Here is a 27,151-nt window from a genome sequence, read left to right as displayed (position 1 = left end):
TCAGATCTTGCCATGGTCATTCCCTAGTGAGCCCTAGGGACTTCAGATTGGTCTATTATAATGCTTTGTATGTGAGGCCACCCTTGAAAAACTGTTTGGAAATTGCAGTCAGTAGGAAATGCTGGGATCAGAATGATAACGAGTACTAGGCAATTTGATTCCATCAACCTGGTTCTGCATCAGGCCCAGACCTTGGTAATATGGTGTCCCACCCCAGCCCTTGTGCTCCCTTCCCAAAGCCAGGTCGGCGAGGACTTTGGGAAGGAGGTGTGAGGGCTCTAGGACCCTGCCAGAGCCCCCATGCCTCCTTCTGGAAGCAAATGCTTACTAGGTTTTAGAAAAGAGATGGGAAGGCTAGGCGGGGGACGGACTGGTTGAGTTGCCCTAAATCTGCTTCTGTCTGCATATTCCACAGTGATAGTTGATTTGTTTACAGTCTCAATTCAAAGCACTAGTGTTAACTTTTAAAGCTTTACTTGTTTAAGGCATGGGTACCTTAAAGACTGGCTTCTTCTGTGTGTTGCTCCCTGCGTGCTCTGAGAGTCATCTATGGCCCCACTCCAGGTCTCTCAACTTCATGAGGAGAGGCTGGTGACATCAGAGTGGAGGGTTTTTTCTGTAGTGATGCTCCCCCTGGTAAGGAATGTCTTGCCAGATGAGTTGTAGGCCCCACCACTATTCTGTTTTATATGACTAGTAAAGAAACAACTTTTTTGATGGGCCTTCAGCTGACCCCCCCCCCCCCGTTTATTTTGGTTTTTATTTTGATGACTCCTTTGGAATTGTTAAGTTTTTTGGTTAATCAACTTGAATTTGTGCTTAGGCTTAGGTTCAGCTTGGAGTTTGTTGTTTGTTTTATATTGATCTATCATTTGTTTTGTCTGTCACCTTCAGTTTCCTTGGAAAATTAGGCAGTCTATAAGTTTCTTTTCAAAACTCATTTTTAAAAAAGTAAAAAGCTCTAAATGCTTGCCCTGACAGGGAGGGTGCTCCAACCCCTACCTCCATTTTGGCAGCTATTTTATGTACCTTTTCAAAGTCTTTTTGATATCATAGAATCATTGAGTTCCCTTGATCTGGACACGATGCTTCTGTTGATGCAGCCTAAAATAGCATTAGCTTTTTTTGCTGCTGCATTATACCATTGACTCATGATAAGCTTGTGGTCCACTAAGACCCCTAGATCCTTTTCACCTGTACTACTAGTAAGCAAGGTGTTCCCCATCTTATATTTGTGTAGCTGTTTCTCCCTGCCTAAGTTCAGAACCTCACATTTGCCCCTATTTAAACTCATTTTGTTAGCTTGGGCCCAGTGCCGCAATCTGTTAAGGTCATCTTGAATCCCGTTTCTGCCTTCTATGACATTAGCTACCTTTCCTAGGCCTGACATATGGAATGTTCCAAGTATGCCTGATATTTTATGTAGACTGACAATTGTGTAAGTTGATAAACATAGCAGAGTGGAGCTTGTCACGTAGGCATAGTGGTATCTGCTGAAATGGTACATTGGTAATGCAACAGCTGATAAGAAAGAATGAATGAAAACTGCAGGTGCGATACTGCAGCAGAATGTAACCAATCACAGTGTGCTGCGCCATAAGTTATCTCTCGAGTCTCCCACCATTTTTGGGTGGACTGGGGATCCTGCTGCAGCAGTAATAAATATTACCCTCCTGGGTGCTCTTCCTTTATGGATTGGTCTCAGTCTATTTGTAACAGTTGCATCTAAAAATGAACTTGGCAGTGTGGAGTTTTCCCACAACAGTGTCATGTGCAAGTTTGATGAGCATCTCCTCAATTCCTTTATGCAAGTCACTTATAAAGATGTTGAACAACAATGGGCCCAGGACAAAACCCTGTGGCACCCCACTTGCCACTTTTCCCCATGATTATCAGGAACCATTAGTAAGCACTCTTTAGGCATAGTCAACATATGACCTCAAACAGCCTTCCCTCCCTCAAAGGATCATCTTGTAGGTCAGAGAAATAGGAAAACAGAAGCAAGGCCAGGTAGTAGAAAACAAGGCCGACTTTTTCTTTAGGGGTCTATTTGCAAAGAGTCCTTCTTGCCCCCACCATGCAAGGGAAGTGAGGGACCCTAGAACAAAAATAGGGAACAACTTCTAAAGACTTTAGAAATAGTCCAGCCCCTTACCCAAATAACACCCAAAATGTAATGCATGGAAATGGGTTGTACATGGAAATGCTCCATTATGTTTCTGCAACATATTTACAAGTCTGTCACTCAAAAATTTGAATAAGGCATGCTAATTGCTTTCCCAGGCTTGCTGGAGCCTTCTGTTGAATTGGTGAACACCTTGGGGTCAGAGCTAGTTGACAAAGATTGGCCCTTATTCAAATACATTATTCACTTTTGATGGGTCTTCCTGAGTGATTTGCAAGTGTAAAGCTTTGTTGTGGAGGAATGATGTTATCAAGAACTTCCTGCTACCTGTTCAGAGGGGTCTCAGAGTTAAACTGGAGGCTCACTCTTGCTCTGTGTATTTGCCTGGTTCATGTTTTATCTGTACAACTATTTCAAGGCACATTTATCTACATGTACCCCAATTTTGTGTAACAGGATCTTTTACTCCCAAAATGCATTACTGTTCTTATACAACTTATTTTGAGCAGCAACATGGTAAGTGAAGTTCATTTTCTTAGTTGGAGATGCTTCTAGAGTCTGCAGGATCCTTGTCTCTCTGGCTATTATGGAACCCAAGGTAAACCGGTTTAGATGGGTACCTAGTTACGCAAGCTTTACGCCAGAGGTTTTCCTCTTCCTATCACTTAATTTGGGCAAGACTTTCTCTTTTTAAAGGAAGCTTTCTTATCTTTAATAGCTTCCTTTACCCTGTTAGCCCACACACAGACATCCTATTAGAACTGTTTGCATCTTTCACAATTTTTGGTTCATATTTTATCTGAGCATTTGTCATAGTGGTTTTCAATAACCATCATCCTGACTTCCTGAAATGAAGCCATGTTTTGCTTTGAATCTCATTTAAGATTATAGTGCAACTGCAGACTAAGATACATTTGATAGTTTAAGAGAGATTTTCTGCACCACTTTTGATTTTCAGGCTACTCATATTTTGTTAAATCTATTCACAAGATCATTCACCAGAGTTCAAAGAAACATTGTCCAGTTTTGAAGTCACATTCTCTTGTGTTGTCTTGAGTGTGCAAGCAGAAGAAATCGGAACCATTTGCTTCTAGATTTATAGTGACTGATTTGTTATTACATCCCAACAAGGAAAATTGTGGTTAGTCTGAACTATGGTTTATTGAAATAAACCTATATCAAAGTATGATTTCTGAACCTGGCTTGTTCCAATAAACTAAAGTTTAAACTAACAGAGAAATCATGAAATGTTAATAACTAGTTCTGAGAGAACTTCATTCTTTATGAACAATTGGTTTTCTGAACTGCTGAGGAAACAGTGAAGCCCTCCTGTTCTCTATCACCTTCTGCCAACAATGACAACAACTTACTTATACCCTACCCATCTGACTGGGTTGCCCCAGGCACTCTGGGTGGCTTCCAATGTAATAAAAACACAGTAAAACCTCAAACATTAAAAATTTCCCAATATAGGACTGCCTTCAGATGTCTTTGGAAGGTTGTGTAGTTGTTTATTTGTTTGATGTCCGGTGGGAGGTTGTTCCACAGGCCAGGTGCCACTACCGAGAAGGCCCTCTGCCTGGCTCCCCGTAACTTCACTTCCCACAGTGAGGGAACCTCCAGAAGGGCTTGGAACTGAACCACAGTGTCTGGGTTGAATAATGGGGGTGGAGACTCTCCTTCAGGTATACTTTATGTATATTATTGAAACATCTATTTCTGGCAAGAAAAAAAAGAGGAAAAACCTGAAATCTGGGGAGGAAGAAATGCAGTGGTGGATTATCTGAGCCTTAAATTTTTACTTAATTTTGTGTGAAAATACATCCTGAGTCTTGAACAAAGGACATTATAAAATCATCGGGGAAGAAAGATTTTACATCCATGGAGCAGAAGCAGGGCAGAAGCAAATATAATTTTAGTGCTGCCAGCCTCAATCAGCCATAAGCAGATGTCTAGTCTAGTGTCTAGAAAGGCAGATAATTTAAGGAGCCTACGAAACAGATAATTAAAGCAAGGAGACCAATATACCCTACAGGGAGTGGCACATATCCCCCCACCTAGCATAATTGGAAATTCTGACCTGGGGAAAATATTTCTTCCACTTTACAATGAACAAATTGCTTTTATAGAATTGTCCAATGACGACTTCTTCTTCTGAGCTTTAAAAACAAGGCAGTAATTCTAGCACCTGCAAATACCTTGCTGAATGAGTGATGCACATGGCTTGCTCCTCCTAGATTCACTTCTTATAACGTACAGAACTGTGTAGATCATAGGTCAGTTTGGAAATCAACACATTAAGACTCAGTGACACATAAGCACTTTCCCATGTCTTTGAAGTGTAACATGAGAAATGCTTTTCACTAACTGGAGGCTTGCGTTCATTGTCTGATGTTACATTAAAGAATACACCCTCAGTCTTAATACAACTATGCAGTGACAGCCTGGTTTTACAGCACCATTTCTGCTCACTGCTGCCTTTGTGACCATGGTTTTGAGGCATCTGATCAAGGCCTGTATTTTAAAATGAGCTTAAAAATATATTTGCAAATGTTTGTATGTTTCATGCCAGGCAGAAAAGCAGCTGGCTAAGTACTTTGGCAGTTGTTTATCCTCCTGAACAGGGCCCCCCCTGATTTACAGAATACAATCAAGCTGCAAAAACACTAATTAAGAGTTGGTAAATAGTAAGATTTATTGTTTAACAGAAAATAATACCATTTGCCTCCTGTCAGACTCTAGTCATATTTTCCTAAGATTAAAGGGCAAAGAGCTAATGGGAAAAGCAGCTGGCTGGGAAAGGGGGGGGTGTAAATTGAAGAGGCTTCTTTGAAGCTGTTTTTTCTGAGTTCCTTTTTTCTTTGCAAAGGCCAGTTTTGCATTAATATATTCCCTCCCCCTTCCAAGTAATATTCCATACAGATTTTAATGCAATCATCATGGTTCAAATCAATACAGTTTGCACTATGAGAGAAAAGTGAAAGTAATTTACAAGAGGACTCCAGCTTCCTACAGGAAGATTGAAAAAGGCATTTTCTGTTCCTGCATACTGTAATTTATTTTGGGGGAGCAAGAACAGTTTAATTCATGCTAGTAGCAAATACTGCTGCATTAACATAGTGTTATCAGCAGTGTAACAAACAGTGCCTGAGCAATGAGGTCAGCTTCTGAGGCACTCAGTATGTCACTGTACTTCTCTGTTGTTGCACAAAGCTAACGAAATGCCCTTCCAGAGAAGTTCTGTATGGCCCCAGCTATATTTGCTTTTGGGTGGACATATCTCTAGGAGGCTTTATGTGCTACATTTTAATAACAGTCTGCTGGAGGCTATTTTTTATATTTTGAATTCCTGACTTGTTGCTGATGGCTCCTAAATTGTTTGTTTTAATATTTGTAATTGTTCTATTGTTGATGAGGTTTATATTGTTACGTGCTTTGAGTATTTTTTAAAAAAACAAATAAGTGTGACAAGTGGTCAGGCATATATCCAAACAACAGAGATTTGTCCAGATGAACAAGCTTGCACTCACATCTGCAAGATGTGTTGATGGTCGCAAGTTTGGGTCTTGGGGGAAAAGATGAAACAGCTATGAGCTGTGATTTGTCAATAGAACCTCAATGTATGGAGGTTGTGTGTGTGTGTGTGTGTGTGTGTGTGTGTGTAAGAATGTAAGATGCAGGGGACAAACAAGGGATGAAGGATATACCTTTCATGACCTCCTTGTAGCGCCCAGAGATATTGTCCAGAATGCTAGACCAGATGGACCTTTGATTGAGCACCACCCTCTCTAATAACAAACATAGGTGGTTGAGTGCTGACGGGATTTTAGCCAAAATAGGGCCACTGAGAAACAAATGGGAGGTCTCTGGATGCTGTAGTGGACTCCGAAAGTTTGCAGAAATACAAAATGTTTGTTAAACCTCACAAAGGGAATGCTCCTCCCAAAACAGCCCAGTGCAGTCTGAGCATGCTTAGTAGCCTCTAGGACAGGCTTCCTCAACCTTGGCCCTCCAGATGTTTTTGGCCTATAACTCCCATGATCCCTAGCTAGCAGGACCAGTGGTCAGGGATGATGGGAATTGTAGTCTCAAAACATCTGGAGAGAACCCGAGTACAGACTTAATATCACAAAATACACAGCAAAGATAATCCTGGAAATATAGGCTGTAAACCCTTTAAAATGTGCCCTTCCAGTGAGTCCCAAAATATCCATTTTAAAATCTCTTTCCAAGCTATGCTACATACTAGTTTCAGAATCCATGCTGGTCTTAAACAAAATAAGGCTTTTTAAAATGTTGCTCAGAACTCCTGTCATAGTGAAATCCACATTTGGGGGGGGGGGGAGACAGAGAGAGAGAGAACAAAGGCTTGGTAATCCAATTCTTCTCAAGCTGAAGGGTGATGACATAGGCTAAGCCTGGCAGGACAGTTTACTCTATGTTTTTAACCCCTTCATGCACTAATTAGATTAATACATGCTAGAGCTATATGAGGCTTGCACCCTACAAAACCAACACTATAATATGGCTCCATATAGGGTAGATAGAAAAGCATACAGCATTTTAAAGCTTAATATTTTGCTGACAGTAAAATGAAAGCATATCCATTTCTCAGATAATACACATTATTTATATAGGCGGCTTTAATGCTTTTGTGTCTTATGGTCATAAGGACAGAGAACACCTTGTGATAACCAGGAAATAAATGGTTACATTGCTGGAGCCAGAAATAAAAAGAATGAAAACATTCTGAAGCCATTAATAGGTGACAGGGTTAAATTAAAACCTAATGTTAACAGATGCATCTTTGCTGAGTTTTATTTTCCTATACTAGACTCAAACCCATTTAACACAGGACAGAATATTTCAAAGGGCAAGGAGTTTTGAAATGACTTGAGCTCTATTTAAAAGATTGAAATGAGAGGATGATAATATATGTAGAACTAAATAATATTAGGGGTGGTGTCTGCTAACTTGGTATAATGCAGGAACCCCACCTTCCCTTACTTTTGCTCTCATTTAATATAGCTAAGACGTATAAAATAATTTCTTCCCACATGGAACAGGGTTTTTAAAAAAACATTTCTTATATAATAGTTATTATTAACATTCATCATTTATCTAGAATATTAAATTTGTAAACTTCCCAAATTCATAACTTTTTCTAAAAGTACTGGAGCTTGCATAGGATTTCAACCTTGATTTTTTCCCCTAGCAATAAAGTACACTGACCAACTCTGCTTTGTTTGGTCAAAAAACACTGTAAAGCTCAGTATGAAAAATCCAGGGGGTATGTAACCTTTTGGAATCATGATCATGACTAGAATAGTTCCCCTTTAAAGTCACCCCCAAAAAATAAATTCTGTTTTTGGAAACATGCTTTCTCCCCATTGTGACTTCATCTGTTCAGCACTGAGTTCACTTGATCAAATTATCTTAATCTCTATTTTTTCTACCCTACCTTTCTGCACAGTATTTCAAGGTAGCTAATAATTCTATAATAATACAGCTTCTTAATTATATATTACATTACTCAAAGAATAACTCCCAAGCTCTGCCCAGCATTTCAGAGCATTTTGCAATTCAACTGTGTCAGTAAAATAACGCCACACATTGTGGCATGTAAAAACCTTCCTGCTGAAGGTAATTTTTCTCAAGGTCATAAATATATTGCCATTGTCTGGCCCAAATACAAAATTTGCTTATTTCTGTGTGCCACTGGAGGGCAGTGTGGATCTCTAGGAAGAGTAAGGAATTGGAGGCAGCTTGGGTATGAAATAAGATGGAAAGGAAAGGGAAAGGGAAAAGGGAAAGGACACACTGAGTCACTAAAACCTATGTATAGTTAACCCTGGCCCATTAGGTATGCAGCAGGCGTATCTTTGCTGACATTCCGATTTCAAGTTACAGTTGTGTGAAATAGATGTAATGAGTGCTTTGCCACAAGCTGGGATTTTTGCATGCAGTCAACCCTGAAATGAGCTGAGGAATGACATGCTGAATAGCATCTTACGGTTTTGTCACATTTGAAATCTCATCTGAGAGAAGAAAACAGTCAGCCATGCACTTTAAGGCTGACATGAATCAGTGCTCAGTAACTTGACCAGGGGATGAAAAAAGAGTTTCACTATCTTCTGTGCCTTAGTAGTGCTTTAATCACATCCAAAACAAATATATCTGTGACAATGCTTCCTTGTTTATTGTGGGTTCAGTGCTCCTCAGGCATGGAAGTTTCATGCACCATTGTTGTTGGCATCAAAAAATAAATTTTAAAAATCCACATTTCATATGTATTTACCCTTTCTACAGAAAACCCAATTGCTGCTGCTGTTTTTAATCTGTTGCCAATAACTCACCAGAATTATTAAGTCTCTGTCTGGAATATGAGTGGGCAACCTTTCGCCTTCCCAATGTTGCTTAATGGCAACTCCCATCAGCCCCAGCAAGCATGGCCAATAGCCAGGGATGGAGTTGGTAGTGAGGCCTGTATTTTAAAATGAGCTTAAAGATATATTTGCAAATGTTTGTATGTTTCATGCCAGGCAGAAAAGCAGCTGGCTAAGTACTTTGGCAGTTGTTTATCCTCCTGAACAGGGCCCCCCCTGATTTACAGAATACAATCAAGCTGCAAAAACACTAATTAAGAGTTGGTAAATAGTAAGATTTATTGTTTAACAGAAAATAATACCATTTGCCTCCTGTCAGACTCTAGTCATATTTTCCTAAGATTAAAGGGCAAAGAGCTAATGGGAAAAGCAGCTGGCTGGGAAAGGGGGGGGTGTAAATTGAAGAGGCTTCTTTGAAGCTGTTTTTTCTGAGTTCCTTTTTTCTTTGCAAAGGCCAGTTTTGCATTAATATATTCCCTCCCCCTTCCAAGTAATATTCCATACAGATTTTAATGCAATCATCATGGTTCAAATCAATACAGTTTGCACTATGAGAGAAAAGTGAAAGTAATTTACAAGAGGACTCCAGCTTCCTACAGGAAGATTGAAAAAGGCATTTTCTGTTCCTGCATACTGTAATTTATTTTGGGGGAGCAAGAACAGTTTAATTCATGCTAGTAGCAAATACTGCTGCATTAACATAGTGTTATCAGCAGTGTAACAAACAGTGCCTGAGCAATGAGGTCAGCTTCTGAGGCACTCAGTATGTCACTGTACTTCTCTGTTGTTGCACAAAGCTAACGAAATGCCCTTCCAGAGAAGTTCTGTATGGCCCCAGCTATATTTGCTTTTGGGTGGACATATCTCTAGGAGGCTTTATGTGCTACATTTTAATAACAGTCTGCTGGAGGCTATTTTTTATATTTTGAATTCCTGACTTGTTGCTGATGGCTCCTAAATTGTTTGTTTTAATATTTGTAATTGTTCTATTGTTGATGAGGTTTATATTGTTACGTGCTTTGAGTATTTTTTAAAAAAACAAATAAGTGTGACAAGTGGTCAGGCATATATCCAAACAACAGAGATTTGTCCAGATGAACAAGCTTGCACTCACATCTGCAAGATGTGTTGATGGTCGCAAGTTTGGGTCTTGGGGGAAAAGATGAAACAGCTATGAGCTGTGATTTGTCAATAGAACCTCAATGTATGGAGGTTGTGTGTGTGTGTGTGTGTGTGTGTGTGTAAGAATGTAAGATGCAGGGGACAAACAAGGGATGAAGGATATACCTTTCATGACCTCCTTGTAGCGCCCAGAGATATTGTCCAGAATGCTAGACCAGATGGACCTTTGATTGAGCACCACCCTCTCTAATAACAAACATAGGTGGTTGAGTGCTGACGGGATTTTAGCCAAAATAGGGCCACTGAGAAACAAATGGGAGGTCTCTGGATGCTGTAGTGGACTCCGAAAGTTTGCAGAAATACAAAATGTTTGTTAAACCTCACAAAGGGAATGCTCCTCCCAAAACAGCCCAGTGCAGTCTGAGCATGCTTAGTAGCCTCTAGGACAGGCTTCCTCAACCTTGGCCCTCCAGATGTTTTTGGCCTATAACTCCCATGATCCCTAGCTAGCAGGACCAGTGGTCAGGGATGATGGGAATTGTAGTCTCAAAACATCTGGAGAGAACCCGAGTACAGACTTAATATCACAAAATACACAGCAAAGATAATCCTGGAAATATAGGCTGTAAACCCTTTAAAATGTGCCCTTCCAGTGAGTCCCAAAATATCCATTTTAAAATCTCTTTCCAAGCTATGCTACATACTAGTTTCAGAATCCATGCTGGTCTTAAACAAAATAAGGCTTTTTAAAATGTTGCTCAGAACTCCTGTCATAGTGAAATCCACATTTGGGGGGGGGGGGGAGACAGAGAGAGAGAGAACAAAGGCTTGGTAATCCAATTCTTCTCAAGCTGAAGGGTGATGACATAGGCTAAGCCTGGCAGGACAGTTTACTCTATGTTTTTAACCCCTTCATGCACTAATTAGATTAATACATGCTAGAGCTATATGAGGCTTGCACCCTACAAAACCAACACTATAATATGGCTCCATATAGGGTAGATAGAAAAGCATACAGCATTTTAAAGCTTAATATTTTGCTGACAGTAAAATGAAAGCATATCCATTTCTCAGATAATACACATTATTTATATAGGCGGCTTTAATGCTTTTGTGTCTTATGGTCATAAGGACAGAGAACACCTTGTGATAACCAGGAAATAAATGGTTACATTGCTGGAGCCAGAAATAAAAAGAATGAAAACATTCTGAAGCCATTAATAGGTGACAGGGTTAAATTAAAACCTAATGTTAACAGATGCATCTTTGCTGAGTTTTATTTTCCTATACTAGACTCAAACCCATTTAACACAGGACAGAATATTTCAAAGGGCAAGGAGTTTTGAAATGACTTGAGCTCTATTTAAAAGATTGAAATGAGAGGATGATAATATATGTAGAACTAAATAATATTAGGGGTGGTGTCTGCTAACTTGGTATAATGCAGGAACCCCACCTTCCCTTACTTTTGCTCTCATTTAATATAGCTAAGACGTATAAAATAATTTCTTCCCACATGGAACAGGGTTTTTAAAAAAACATTTCTTATATAATAGTTATTATTAACATTCATCATTTATCTAGAATATTAAATTTGTAAACTTCCCAAATTCATAACTTTTTCTAAAAGTACTGGAGCTTGCATAGGATTTCAACCTTGATTTTTTCCCCTAGCAATAAAGTACACTGACCAACTCTGCTTTGTTTGGTCAAAAAACACTGTAAAGCTCAGTATGAAAAATCCAGGGGGTATGTAACCTTTTGGAATCATGATCATGACTAGAATAGTTCCCCTTTAAAGTCACCCCCAAAAAATAAATTCTGTTTTTGGAAACATGCTTTCTCCCCATTGTGACTTCATCTGTTCAGCACTGAGTTCACTTGATCAAATTATCTTAATCTCTATTTTTTCTACCCTACCTTTCTGCACAGTATTTCAAGGTAGCTAATAATTCTATAATAATACAGCTTCTTAATTATATATTACATTACTCAAAGAATAACTCCCAAGCTCTGCCCAGCATTTCAGAGCATTTTGCAATTCAACTGTGTCAGTAAAATAACGCCACACATTGTGGCATGTAAAAACCTTCCTGCTGAAGGTAATTTTTCTCAAGGTCATAAATATATTGCCATTGTCTGGCCCAAATACAAAATTTGCTTATTTCTGTGTGCCACTGGAGGGCAGTGTGGATCTCTAGGAAGAGTAAGGAATTGGAGGCAGCTTGGGTATGAAATAAGATGGAAAGGAAAGGGAAAGGGAAAAGGGAAAGGACACACTGAGTCACTAAAACCTATGTATAGTTAACCCTGGCCCATTAGGTATGCAGCAGGCGTATCTTTGCTGACATTCCGATTTCAAGTTACAGTTGTGTGAAATAGATGTAATGAGTGCTTTGCCACAAGCTGGGATTTTTGCATGCAGTCAACCCTGAAATGAGCTGAGGAATGACATGCTGAATAGCATCTTACGGTTTTGTCACATTTGAAATCTCATCTGAGAGAAGAAAACAGTCAGCCATGCACTTTAAGGCTGACATGAATCAGTGCTCAGTAACTTGACCAGGGGATGAAAAAAGAGTTTCACTATCTTCTGTGCCTTAGTAGTGCTTTAATCACATCCAAAACAAATATATCTGTGACAATGCTTCCTTGTTTATTGTGGGTTCAGTGCTCCTCAGGCATGGAAGTTTCATGCACCATTGTTGTTGGCATCAAAAAATAAATTTTAAAAATCCACATTTCATATGTATTTACCCTTTCTACAGAAAACCCAATTGCTGCTGCTGTTTTTAATCTGTTGCCAATAACTCACCAGAATTATTAAGTCTCTGTCTGGAATATGAGTGGGCAACCTTTCGCCTTCCCAATGTTGCTTAATGGCAACTCCCATCAGCCCCAGCAAGCATGGCCAATAGCCAGGGATGGAGTTGGTAGTGAGGCCTGTATTTTAAAATGAGCTTAAAGATATATTTGCAAATGTTTGTATGTTTCATGCCAGGCAGAAAAGCAGCTGGCTAAGTACTTTGGCAGTTGTTTATCCCCCTGATTTATAGCAGTACCTCAAAGTTGTAAAAGGAAATTACAGGCTGGGAGCAAAGGTCATGCTGACCATACAAATTACAGAATACAATCAAGCTGCAAAAACACTAATTAAGAGTTGGTAAATAGTAAGATTTATTGTTTAACAGAAGACTCAAGCAATATTTTCCTAAGGTTAAAGGGCAAGAGCTAATGGGAACAGCAGCTGGCTGGGGAAAGGGAGTTGTAAATTGAAGAGGTTGCTTTTGAAACTGTTTTTACTAAGTTCCTTTTCTTCTAAAAATCTATCTATGTTATGTATGAAATATATTGGCGTAATGTAATTATGCAAAGGGTTTAGAAAGTAAGAAATGTTAGATTCTTATGTTAGATTCTTATTTCATTGATGGTGTGTGAGAAGGTGAACCCAAGATCTCTGTTACCATGAGCCATTTGTTTCAGCCATCTGTTTTGGAGTGGCAATAGGGCAATAATAGGGCAATAGGGCAAAAGGTGATCTGGTAATTAAGGTGCCTGGTCGAGGCAAATGTAAGCTATATGGCTACTTGTCTGCCATTTATGGATAGAAGGAAATATAGCTCTTTGTCTCCCATAAAAGGTAATAGGAAATGGGTGTATCTTTTATGATTGGTTCTAGCAAACAGCCAATAGGAATTTCAACCAGGCTGATTGGACTGATTGGAAAGAGGCAGCCAAAGGAGGAGCGAGGGGGCTGGGCTGAGGAAATATAAGTGCTGGCCATCAGGACTGGAGTGGGCAGAGCTTTGGTAACCATATACCACTGTGCCTATCATTTATTTGTCTGACAAATAAATTATTATTTTAATTTCTCTATTGCTGCGTTGAATATTTCATTCCAGCTAAGCATTGACCACAAGTAGGGTGCTACATTTGTTCAGAAACATCTGAATGGCCATAGGTTCACCACACATGGTAGTCTAGAAGCACCTTCTATTTTGAAGGGATCTCCTAGGGACATATTGAGAATGTTACTATTTTTTTTTTGTTTGGGTAGGTTCTCAAGGATTTTTAGCCTCTTTATAGCACCTAGTGAGAATAAAGGGAGATAATCTATAATTCATAGGCTACGTGACTCTTGCGTTTAATTTTTGTACAGTACTTGGAAATTCGTATTTGAATATTTTAAAAGACTTAATTATGGCCATGTGCATACACTTTCCTGATAGGTGTATAGAATCCAAAAAATAGACTTGCACAACACATTCTCATGTTGTTTTTATGTGTATTTCCGTAATAGGGACCTGCTTCATAACACAACACTATTAACAAAATATTTAATTATATGGATTCAGACTTAGCCCCTGCTCCCCTCAGCTATATGAAGAACTGCTGTTGTTCATCATATTATTAACAGGCAGTAGTGTTCCTGTCAGATTTTGCAGGGATACCAGTAACCTTTTACCAAGTGGTAAATTGGCATTTGTGAAAGAACCTGTAATGATTTTCACAGTTTATTCCGACCAGCTCTTAAACAGAGCACGAATTCCTCACTAAATCTCTTCCACCACCTGCCTTGTCTGTTTATAGCTTACTAACCCCTTGTGTCATCTCTTTGTATATATGTCTAATTTATCAGTTTCTTGTAGATTGTCAGCAGCCTGCTGCCTCCATACCGCCACACGGCTCACAACTAGCCAGGAGGCAAGACTGCCAGACTGTCAGGTAATACTTGGCTAACTCTTCTCTCTTCTCCTCTTGCTCTTCACTGCATGCTGTGGTCAGTCTTCCACGGACAACAGCCAAGCTTCCCACCCCACGTCTCTTCTATGCAGCTGTCACTCCTGACCCCACCTCCATTCCATCCTTCCACTTCTTCATTTCTACATGGCTTGTGTTTTTTTTAAAAAAAAGAAAAGAAAAATCAAATATATATTTGATTTTTTGCATTTGTATGTGCAATACCAGCTGAGAGTCTAGCTAAAGCCTAGCAGAGGAAAGCAAGAAGACTGCTGTTGTGATCCGCAGCAAGGACAATGTGTTTTAGGACAAATTATCAGCATCCTTGAAATGTCCCTCAAAGCAGAACAATTCAGGGATGTCTCATGCACTCAGTTACACTAAAAGCTCTTGATTAACATCACCATTCATTTCATAAGCAACCTTTCAGAGAGAGTCTGGGCTTGTTACTGAGTAACAGTTAATGACAAAAACATGGAAGGAGAAGTTCCTGAGACAGCCTGACTTAATTTTATTAAATGACAACCCAGCCATAAGGCATTTTTTGGCCACTCAACAAAGTTCTGTTTCTTTGCTGAGAAAAGGGTGTTACAATCTAAAATCTTTAATAAATAGATTATTTTTTATTTTGTTAACACAGTCCATGAGTAATGTGCTGCTGCCTTGCTATGATGGGCTAGGGTTTGGATTTCTTATGAATTGCAAAATAATTAATTAATGCTGGGTGTGTATGCTCATTGGGAGCCATTTCAGTCACAATGGGAGATTACTGGCCAAATTATAGGTGCTGTTTTGCAGTTGCCTGGCCTCTCACAAGACCTCTTTTCAGTGGTTACAATTTAGGACCCACAACTTCTGAAATGTTCAGAAAATAATGTAACTTGATTTCACTTTTCTCATCAAGTAAAATTGTGTAACTGGCAAAGACAGCCTTGTGCCCTTCTCTGGAACCACCAACAAAAAACTAACATCACAGGCTTCAGCCAGTTGGGTAATAGATGTAGTGAAATTAAGAAAAATTGATGCACTCTTATAAAAACACTAGAACTGCCACTAGAAAGCTTAGCTAATTCATTTTTTTAGTGTTAATTGGTTCATTGACTCTACAATCCATAGTTGGTCAGCTCAGAGTAAGATCTTCTTCATCCATGATCTGATTGTAGAAGCCAGTTTGGTCTGTTTCACGGAAACCTGGGTGGATGAGCAGTGGGGAGTTGGTCTCACCCAGCTGTGCCCACCTAGGTACTCAGTGCAGCATCAACGCAGACCTGAGGATCAGGGAGGGGGAGTTGCTGTGGTCTATAGAAATTCTCTTTCTCTCTAGGCTCTCTGTCCAGCCTCACTGCCCAGCAGTCTCGCTGACAGAGCTGGTCTCAGAGGCAGTGTTGAGGACTCCCAGACTGCTGTTTTGGGGGGACTCCAACATCCATGCTGAGGCAACTGGCTCTGGGGTGGCTCAGGACTTCATGACTGCCATGATGACCATGGGGCTGTCCCAGCATGTCATCATCCCAACACACGTGGCAGGCCACACTCTGAACCTTGTTTTCACAACTGGACAGGAAGAGGGTGATCAGAAAGTAGAGAATATTTACATCAATCTCTTGCCATAATCAAATCACTTGCTGTTGAGATTTATGATTTTAGCACCTTCTTCCCAATGCTGAAGCGGGGGACCTATAAGGATGGTCTGCTGCTGGAGGCTGATGGAACCAATGGGCTTCCAGGTAGCTCTGGGGAGTTTTCTGGCTGCTATGACTGTCACTCCTGTTGAAGCCCTGACTGACCTCTGGAACATCCAAATGGCTAGGGCCGTTGATATGATCGGCCCGAACGACCTCTCCCACTTTGCTGAGCCTGCTTGGCTCCTTGGTATACTCCAGAGCTTAGCGCGAGGAAATAAGCTGGGAGATGGTCTGAACATATGAGTGGAGAAAAACTCCAGTCAAATGCAATGCTGAAGGCTCATCATCAAGCCTTCCTTGTGGCAGTAAAAGCAGCATGGAAGTCATGCATTGCATCTTTGTGTTGTCCAGCAGAGCTTTTCTGTGGGGGGTAATAATAATAATAATTACTATTTATACCCTGCCCATCTGGCTGGGTCCCCCCAGCAACTCTGGGCAGCTTCCAACAAAACACTAAAATACAATAACCTATTAAACATTAAAAGCTTCCCTAAACAGGTCTGCCTTTAGATGTCTTCTAAAAGTTTGGTAGTTATTTTTCTCTTTGACATCTGGTGGGAGGGCGTTCCACAGGGCGGGCGCCACTACCGAAAAGGCCCTCTGCCTGGTTCCCTGTAACTTACCGTATTTTTCGCTCTATAACACGCACCAGACCATAACACGCACGTAGTTTTTAGAGGAAAACAAGAAAAAAAATATTCTAAACGAAATAGTGGATATACGATTTTTGTGGTTCATGCTGTGGCCACAGACATGTGATCTGACAGTGAGTTTGGAGTAGCCCAATGCAAAAATCCTGAGTATCCATGTGGATCCATGCTTTGTAACCACGGAGGAGGGAAGGAAGGGGAACCATGGATCCTCTGCTCACGACTGCAGCAGATCCCCCCGCCACCCGCAGCCATTCGCTCCATAACACGCACAGACATTTCCCCTTACTTTCTAGGGGGGGAAAAGTGAGTGTTATGGTGCAAAAGATACGGTAGCTTCTCGCAGCGAGGGAACCAACAGCAGGCCCTCAGCACTGGACCTCAGTGTCCGGGCAGAATGATGGAGGTGGAGACGCTCCTTCAGGTATACTGGACCGAGGCCGTTTAGGGCTTTAAAGGTCATGGGGTATGGGGTCGTTTACATTCTGGCCCCAAAGAGGTGACAGAATGAGCAGTAACTTGCTGTGACTTGTTTGTAAAGCATTTAGAGGATAAAATTGCTTGCACCTACTGTGACATTAACTTCACCTGTTTAGAGGTGTCCAGAGCCCTGTCTAGTTTTGTTACGTTGGAGCAGTTTCAGTTGGGAAGGCTCCCTGTTTGTGAAATACTCTCCCCAGGGAGGCTTCCTGACACCTTCGTTACATACCTTTAAAAAGCATTATTTTTCTTCCAGGCCTTTGGCTAATTAAACAATCTATGGCCTTTTAAACTGTGCAGGACGGAGGGCAGTTATTGTTTTTGTTTGGTACTATGTTATGTATTTTTGTGTTCTTATATTGCAAGCTACCCTGTGAGCCTTGCATGAAGAGTGGTATATAAATGTAATAAATATTACTCTGACCTTTAAAACTTAAGATAATGTGTTTTCTGGATCCATCCTGTGACTGCAATTTATATTAACTGCTTTTAATGTTGAATTTTAAATTGTTGTAACCCACCTGGCACCTGCTGGTAACAGATGATGATGTTGATGATAATCGGCATAGCAAGAGTGCACAGAGACTTGGTGATATATTAATCATTTCCCCCCTTTTTTATTTTCAGTCCTGATGTAGCTCTTCCAGAAGAACAGCCACATTCCAGCTCTCAGTGTGCTCCCATCAGCTGTCTACCTAAGCCTCCTCCTTAAGCCTAATCTTCATATGCAACCTAAGAGTCGGGGGGCAGGGAAGCCCCCACAAAGAAACTGAGTCGGGGTTCTCACAGCAAAGGTACAGTTTGCGCCGAAGGAACCATTAGGCATTGCTGCCTTTTTGCTGCATTGATGAGTCCGGACACATATCTATGGTCTTAAAACAACTGAGGATGTATGGAAGAGCACAAAGTACAGTGCCCGAACTGTTCAAGAAGATCATTTAAGGTTCCTCTGGTTACATCCAGATAATCATGGCTACAGTTTGGATGTCAAAATATGTTTGTCCCAGCCATTTGGCTTGTACTGCTGATATGCTGGGAAGTTAAAACTACTGAAACAAAACAAAGAAAATGTGTTACAAAACCTGATTTTGACAGTTGAGCCACAGCCACAACTCTAGTTTTTCTTTATGTGGATTAAAGGGTGTTAAATATCTTTGTTTTCATTTTATCATATTTGCACCATGAGTTTATTAGAAATACAGTCCATGCCGTGTGAATGTTTTTCTTCTGGGTTGTTTTTGTTTTTTTTAAGTGACGCAGAAATAGTTTACCTAGGGAATGATTCCCCCCAGTTAGGGTTTTTGTTTTGTAACTGAGGATTGTTCACTTGGCCAAAGTGTGTGGCCTGGTGTTCTCTTTTTCTTAATTGCACAAAAAATGTTGAAAGTGTGTTGAATTGGAATGTGAACTTTGGGGGCATTGCAGAAAAAGCTGGATGTGCCTAAATCCTGTTGAAATAAATAGGCACACGGTGAAGCACTTGAAACCCACCAACATCGACAGAATTCAGGCATGTCTAACTTTTCCTGTATTGTGCCCATTGACTTGTACTTTTCTGCTGCACTGGTATTGTTTACGCACTTATTTTATAACTAATATGATATTAGCTGCTGGTTGTTGTTTTAATATTTCACTAGGATCTGATTAAGCCGAAAATGGGTTTTAGTGAACAGTGCATTTAATAATTGTTTCCCTGTGGTTAACTTTTGTGTTTTGGGGAGGTGCTTGTTTTGTTTTAGGGACTTCCCTCCCTCCTTTTTTGCATTTCAGATAAGCTGATGACTTGGTGCTGCTCATTTTTCTGTTTGGTATCTGGACAAAAAAGAAAATGAAAAAAGGAAATGAACTTGAAGTAAACATGCTGTGTTATATTATAACTGAAATGTTCAGGATGTTCTTCACCTGCTGCTCCCAAGTTCAGTGTTAACCAGGTTAAAGCCTTCCCTTGGCAAAAGAAAGTCAAGGAAAAAAGAAGAGGTAACAAAATGTAACAAAAAATAGTACATTTCCAGCTGCACTGGGTGGTGAATTTAGCTGTGCAGGTAGGATTGATGTCTTGGACTGAAGATAATTGTTTTAAATTATTGCTCGAGTGCATTTTTTTCCTTGCCAAAATCCCCAGCTACTATAAAGATCTATCTCATTGTCAGTTTGATGACAAATACTCAGGTGACACACAGGAAGCAGATTCTGTTCCTGCACTGCACAGCGTTCCCACTCTAAGAATCTCTCCTTTAACAAATGTTTTGAGGAGCAGTGAGTATAGAAGAAAACCAAGAATATTCAGATTTATTTTGCACATTGCCTGGCAGCGAGTCAGACTGCTGACTAGGCTTAGAGTCATCACTTTTATCCGTCTGTTGCATTCCCCAGATACAATTCTACCCATCCGTGCTAATTAGCAGAATTCTTGCTCTCAAACAGGTAGCCTTAATACATTTTAAATAAGGCCTGGGCAGATTCACGTCTCTTTGTCTTTCCTACTTGTGCAGTGTTCATATGATCCACAAGGCCGAAATGTGAAGATGTCCTGAACCATGCGGCAGCCTTGACATAAATCAAAGGCAGCTGGGATAATTTGGCCTAAGCCATCTGAATTTGAGAGAAAGAAAATGATACATTACCAAAAAGAAAAATAAAGGGAGGACTTTAAGCCAAGGATAGGCTAGATGGCCAATCATTGTGCCTAACAATCATTACAAAACCAGTAACCAAGGTGCTAAAAAACAGAATAGTCCTAAACAGCAATTCCTGTAATAGAATCACAACAGAACAGCTGAGCTTTTGTAATGGATTAGAGATTCAGAGTCAGAGGTAAAAAGTAATTTAGCAGTGGAATCCACAAGCCACTTGAAAGCAACATATTTTGATCCTTAAGGGCAAATATGTGGTACTGTGGGGACTTAATTAAATAGAAACGCATTGGCTTTAAATGGCTTGTGACTGATAGTCAAACTCGTGTGTAAGTCTGCTGTTAGAAACCTAACAGTGCTTTGTACTCGTTTATCCTTTTTGTTTCCATGTTCCTTATCTTGTGAGATGTTTAACATTTTAATGCTGTATCTTATCCTCATATTCTTATGTAACAAGTGAATGTCTTCAATTCTTTCATGTAAACAGCATCTAGGGCTGCCACCTCTAGCTTTAGATGGGGTTCTTTCATCAAATAAAATTTAAAAACCTTATAAGTGGGGTGAAGGGAAACAAGGAGCCTTGTGACAACTTAAGAGACCCAACACATTTATTTTGGTGAAAGCTTACACCAAATGTTGCACCACAATGAACGTGCTTGCCTTTAAGGTTCTATGCGACTTTCTGCTGTTTTGCTGCAACATGGACTTAACACAGCTAACCTTCTTAAAGCTATTGCACAGGGGTCTGTGATTAAACTAAGTACCTACTAGTCTACTGACACGGGAATCCCGTTGAGGGGTAGAGGTGGCAACCTTGTTGGCATAATTTTGGCAAACACTGAAATGAGCCCTTACGTGGAGTTTGTTTTGTTTTTAAATTGGGTATGATCTACTCTAAATTATGCATGATGATTTCAGACAGAAAGAGAGAGCTAAGCACATGCTTAAATCTCATTCACTGAAATCGATATGCCTTAAAAATGCTTAACATTGGTTGGAACATGCTCTTTATATCCAATTTATTTTATTAAGGATATGTTTCAGCTAGGCCAATGTACTCCTCAGAATACTGGGGCTTGTTCAGATATGAAAACATGAGCATTGCTGTTTAAGCAGCACTACTGCAACTGCCTCTTATTCTTACCAAACATCTTTTAGAACTACAAAGATATTCTTATTAAAATTATTCCAATGAAGTACATTAATGGCTGCAATCCTATGCATACTTACCAGGAAATAAGCCCTACTGAACAAAGAGAGACTTGAAAGTAAAAAATGCATAGGACTGCACTGTTAAGCTTCTGCCCTAAGCACATTTGCTCTGACCTAAGTTCCACTGAACTCCAGGGAACATACTTCCAAGTAATTGTGTTGAGAATTTCAGTTTTTCTTTCTAATATATATTGCAGTTGGGGTAGGGAGGTTATTCTTTTGAAATGTTTATTTCCAGAGCATTCAAAGTACTGAAAATTATAATTTCGTATTGAATAATTATATTTGGAGAGTTTTAGGGAAATAATTAAAAATTGAATGCAAAGAATAGAGCTCCAATGCAGAGATGGTCATGAGTACCCCGCAAAGCGATGAGGTTACACGTTCCTATCTATATCAGATGAGAATGCACTTGTTCACCCACACTGTGCAGATGCAAATGAGAGGTGGGGGATTTGCACCCACCTCCATACATGCACCCTGTTTTATCTGGACATGAAAATATCCAGTGCTGACCTTCATTCATGGAAGGCAAATATATAGACCTGCACTTTCTTCTCTGTGTGCAGTGCAGGTTAGTATGTACCACACGTTTCTGGATGTAGGAAGGCAGCTGCATTATGCCTGCAGTAATGGCTGGGTCATAATTATGTCAAGATTAATTACTAGAAACTCAAGATCTGAGTGCAAAAATGGTAGAATACCTACCAATAGTTCTCAGAAGGCCCCCTCAAAGCTATATATAACCCAAAGGGTAAGTTTTAGTCACGAGAACCTACAAGTCTACGAGTGGAGTGGTTTCAAAACAAGTCAACACTTTGCTAACAAAACTTGCTTACCTGGATATTACTGGTATTGGACATTGGACCTTAAACTTAACTATGGCAGAGGAGTGGGACAAAAAATAACTATTGAGTAATCCTGTACTACTGAAGCCAGAAAGGGTTCAACCTGATATCTAATTCAACGAGATTACAAATGATCCCTTTCTTGGTTGGTTCTTTTCATCTGGTGACTGTTTGACTTTGACTATGTTATTTCCTTTGTTTATAAAGGTGTTCTTTATTTCAAAATTCCAGGTACTGAGGTACGTTAGAATCCAGGTACATTAGAAGCACAGCCATTTCCTTATTTATTTCTTGCTTTAAAAATAGCCTTTTTTCTTCCTTCAAGGTTTCTTTCAGTTGTTCATTTCTTTACCTAAAAGGGACATATAGCATTCAGATTTTTTATTCCATATATTTAATTTTTTTGGTTCATATTCTGCATAAAAGAAAAAAAGAAAAGCAATTAATTGCATTCAGCCTTAAGGCAGAAATGCATCTAAATATGCAATATATTTAAAAGCTTGCATGATGTGATTTCATGTACCCTTTCCCATAACCCTGATGATGAAGCTGAATAATTCTTATTTCATGAGATAGTCTTTCCCGCTTACTGCATATTGGAAATGCACGTCCAATATAACTTTCATCAAGAGACGCACGGCTTAAATCCTCATTGCATTTTAATCTCTCTCCTGCAGAGCTCTTGATAATCCCCTCTATTAAATCTGAAGGTAACAAAGTGATAAATTGACAAGACACAAAGGAAAAAATATGTTGCTGCGAGTGGAGATAATTTGCTGTCAGACTCTGGAGGGATGGGGGCCTTGTGTTTCAATTAGTGTCTTGATATGAAGGTACATGTGCTGCTCATTATTATTATTATGCACTGATTGTTTTGATTTTTTGCAGCATAAACAGATTTTGTTTTTATTGCAACTTTGACTTTATTATTATATCTGTTTTGGAGATTTGTCAGAAGTGTTTGGTACAAATGTTAGGTGAACAATCTTGCTAACCAGCTCTGGAGGGTGGGGGGTGGGGAGAGAAAGAAGAGTAATCTAGCTTTGAAAACTTACTTCTTCAGGGGTATGGCTTTGTGCACCATATCTTTGAATTAGACCTAAGTACACCTCACTAGTTGTAGACCTAGTGCTTCAAACCCTGTGGTTTGACTGTTAAAGGGTTGATTAAATCAATCCTTTATAAGTAAAGAGAGAGAGAGAACCTTAAAATCCTGATGTTTTGTGATTTTGTAATCTATGAATGTTCCCCTTTGCATGAATATCCTTATCTAATTAACCACACGAAAGGACATACTGTGTTATACTGTATTCCAAATGGTTTTAAATAATGGTGCAGTTTGCATTAAAATACAATTTGTATACTGCTGTAAAAGTCGGCTGTTCCTAAACTAAATTGAAATTCTGTTGTAAAGCCTTTTTGAGGTTGAATGGAGTATTTCTAGATGGTGGAGGATACAGATAGATGTGCTAATTGACTTAAAGGTTGAATGTCAGAAACTTTTATTGTGTTGCAATTCTGATTTTATGACAAGAATATTGACCAATTCTGGATTCCAAAACAACTCGTTTTGAAGGCTTTGAATTATTGCCATGTCAAACTCTCTCCCATCCCAGTCTTGATACTGTAGACAATCCTAGATACATTGCTTCGTGAGGGAATCATGTGCTTGTACATGTGTGGTATTATCATGCGGGTTGAACGGTTGGGAAAATAAGACGCTCCAGAACTGAAGAAACTAAATTAGAAGCTAATATACTGATTCTTATATCATTATGTTCCGATTAAAATTATGGTGTAATGCATAACTATCCCAGTAAATAAACTGGCCATTTTTTGTTCCTTGAACTTTGTGTTGTATCTGTATTCTTTAGTATGTCATTGTGTGTTGCTGTGGTCTGTGTGTGCCCACACCTCCGATTCTCTGAAGAAAGGAAGGAAACAGGACTCTGTCTGCAAAATCGTCAGATGGCAGGAGTGCCTCTAGATATCCAGGATATCAAATTTTGCCTCACCCTGGTGAGAGAGCAGCAAACCTTTTTAGATTTCTCTCGTGTGACAGTTATTAAAGTTTCAGGCAATAAAACCACACAGCACACTGAATTATTGTATGCATCTTAGAATGCCTGCTTTTTTTAAAAAAAGTATTGATTTGGTGCCTGAAATATGTAAAGTAGGCAAAAGGCACACCTCTTTATTGGTGGTGCCAGGACACTACCAGTGAAAAAGCACTTGGAAGGCTTTGGAAGAGGACCTTGACATAAGATCTTGACCACAGGGAAGAGGCACTCCTTCTGACATCTGGATCCCAAGCCATTTAGATATTTTAAGGTAAGTACCAGCACCTTGATATCACTCTGGAAATGAATACATAGCGATTTTTGTGTGTAATATGAATAAACCTGGCTGTTGTAGTTGAATTGTGGCAGATAAATTCTTCAATAATTGGAGTTTCTAAGATGTATTCAAGGGCAGCCTCATGTACAACGCCTGACAGTAATCCAGCTGGGAGGTTACTGGAGCATAGATCCATCGCCTTGAGATGTCTTAAGCACCTTAAAGGATAATCCCCCTGGCCTGAAAATAGGCACTCCTACTCTGTTCCATAGCTGCCTGCACCCATGGACTGGTGATGTGCAGTGGAAGATCTTCAGCTCTTCAGGCTCAGGAGAAGATGCCCTGATATTTATCTTGCCTGGGCCAGATTGGTCCCGCGAAGATCTCTCCATGGGCCGGATCGTGTGTGTGCCTGCAATTTTCGGTGTCTGCACGTGCGCAGACGTGATTTCCGGCACTGCGGAAGCGAGTCCCCAAACTGCGCCGGTTTAGCACTACATGCGATGCAGCTCGTGGGCCAAATGACCTCTGTGGGCTGCTTTCGGCCCATGGGCCTTAGGTTGCTGACCCCTGCTATAGGCCCTGGTGATCTGGGGAGTTCATCTGGGGACTTCTGTCTAACAGCCTCAGGTGCAATGGTATCCCTATATTCAGATTCAGGGCATGGAGCTGGCTGCTGAATATAGGGATACCAACAGGTGCCCCTGCAGCCTCCAACTCAGTGCCCCACTCACTGCTAGATTCAGGGGTCACAATAATTCCTGTGATGGGGATCAGAGCTGTGCATGCCACTGGCCTGTCATGCAGTCTCAGGTGCACTAGGAAACACTATCATGCTGCCAGTGTTCAGGTAAAATCCAGTCAGCTTCTGTACTTTAAATTGAAGATGGGGAGTAAGATCTTGTCCTTTGCCTCGGGAAACAAGGGCTGCCTGTTCAAAACATTTTCAAAAAATAAATAATCAAAATTCAGCATCAAGGTAACTAAAATTGTGTATAATGCTCTCCCTCCCACGTACAACAATCTGACTTGTGAAATATGTATAAATTATGCATATTAAGCACTTTCCTTAAATTGCAGTCCTGCTCTGCTAGGCACAGATCTAAGCAGCAGCAGAATGCTGAAACATAACCCTCTGGAAATCCTGCTTAGTCACCATTCTGGCTTCTGAAATGTCACCTGTCAGAGTGCAGCGGCTAGGGCATACACTCTGAACAGCTACCATCCCTAGGATGGTGAAATCAGTAAGCCCAGTTCTCTTCATTGCTTAGATCACCTTGAGGAAGCCTGGCCCAGTCTTTATAACAGGGGTGAGGGAGTGTCAGCTGTCCTGCTGTGGTCCTCTGTTGGTTATCTACTGTGCCTGACTTCTCTGTAGCTTCCTCACTTTGGGCAGGGACAGGTGGTGTTGCACACACTTATAATCTGTGGTTCATGTCCTGTGACCCTGACACCAGCACTCAAAGCGCTGTCTTCTAGCCAATTTTGCAACAGAGACCTAGGCAGGATGGTCACAGCTTTGCAAATAGTTTCTGGAATTGTTTTGGAGCTAGATACCTGCTTATATTCCAGTTGGCCATTGTGAGACCAGGAGGCTGGACTAGAGGGGCCCAAAAAATAGAAACCACCTATTATTTATTTCACATTTCTAACCAGCCCTTAATACCCAAAGGGGGAGCCAAGGGCCGTCACAAGAATAGAATAAGCAATTAAAAACAGCAGAAGAGACCTTCTGGGTCAGACCAAAGGCCCATCTAGTCCAGCATCTTGTTCTCACAGTGGCCAAATAGATGCCTGCAGGGAGAACTTGAGCATAGCTGTCAACTTTCAGATTTGAAAATAAGGGATCAGCAGCCTTGAAAATAAGGAATCAGCAGCATAGCTGTCAACTTTCGGATTTGAAAATAAGGGATCAGCAGCCTCATCTGTCCCACAGACAGTCTACGGTATGTCTAACAACCCGGGATAGCAGCGGAAACGGCGCTGGAATAAGGGAATTTCCCGTCAAAAAAGGGAAGGTTGGCAGCTATGAACTTGAGTGCAACAGCAACTGTCCCCATCTGTAGTTCTCAGCAACTCTTATTCAGAGGCATATTTGCCTAGACAGTGGAGGAATTGGTATTGCTGACAGCAATAAAAACAGCAGTATAAGGACCAAAAACCTGAAGAAGAAGAAGAATAAACAGAAGATTGGAAACTGTTTCATTATTTCCACCATTGCTTTGGACTAAAAAATGGGCCGAAATGGGAACGAAAGGACAGAGAAGCACGGTGCAATGTCTGGCTGTTAATCAGAAGGTAAGGTGGTTAGCTGTGGGCCAGAATCCTGAGCTGCAGTGGGTTGGACTAGATGCGCCTTTGGCATCTATATTATCAATTCTATAATATCAAGTGGAAAGCATCATATTAAGTAGGCGCCCCGTCCTAGCACTCGCGGGAGTCGATCCAACGGAGCTCAGCCGGAATTTACCGCAGAGTAAACCGAGTCGAGCTGCAACAACCCTGCCATAAGAGCCCGCTTAAAAAGGCCGCGTGAAATCCGCCCGCGGCCGACAGGCTCTCTGGGGCTGCAACTGGAGCAGAACTTTCGTAACAGCAGCGCGCGGCTGCCCCGCCTGAGGAGGAAGGGCGGGCTCTCCTCCCCTGTCTCACCTGGCAGGTGAAGGAGCTCAGAGCCGAGAGTGCGCGCGCCTGCGGCGGAGGCAAGGCAACGCCGGCCAAGCGCGCGCTTTTGGCGCCCGGCCAGATTTGAGCGGGAATTTCGAGGCGGCCGCAAATCTCTGCGCGCCTCTCTTTCCTCCTCCTCGCGGGCGGCGTCTGGCGCTCGGGCAGAGTTGCGACACCAGGCGGGGCAAAGAGGCAGGCGGTGGTTTTCTCCGCCTCCCTATCTCCCGACGCCCCTTCCCGCTTTGCAAAGCGCCCCACAGAGCAGC

At 40.8% G+C, this 27,151-nt stretch overlaps 1 protein-coding gene across 17 annotated transcripts in view; it reads left to right on the top strand.

The window, feature by feature from the left end:
- Positions 1-23,729, top strand: part of BICD1 (BICD cargo adaptor 1) — a 130,924-nt gene extending 107,195 nt beyond the window's left edge. For 9 of the 17 annotated variants that reach the window (XR_014502534.1, XR_014502535.1, XM_083401430.1 and 6 more), the window contains 2 exons: positions 14,283-14,358; positions 17,816-23,729. Coding sequence is in view for 12 of the 17 variants with exons in the window: in XM_083401430.1 (XP_083257556.1) it covers positions 14,283-14,358; positions 17,816-17,900 (161 nt within the window). In the remaining 5 variants the exon portion in view is untranslated. Of the gene's footprint in view, positions 1-14,272; positions 14,359-17,815 lie in introns of those variants that run through there. The other 8 variants (XR_014502532.1, XR_014502533.1, XM_083401435.1 and 5 more) reach the window with 3 other exon arrangements.
- Positions 23,730-27,151: the final 3,422 nt, after the last annotated feature.

The sequence above is a fragment of the Podarcis tiliguerta genome (assembly GCF_965153285.1).
Source record: "Podarcis tiliguerta genome assembly, chromosome: 10".
In the NCBI taxonomy this organism is placed as follows: Eukaryota; Metazoa; Chordata; class Lepidosauria; order Squamata; family Lacertidae; genus Podarcis; species Podarcis tiliguerta.
The sequence above is the reverse complement of the archived record's forward strand: the minus strand, read 5'-3'. Positions and strand labels throughout refer to the sequence as shown.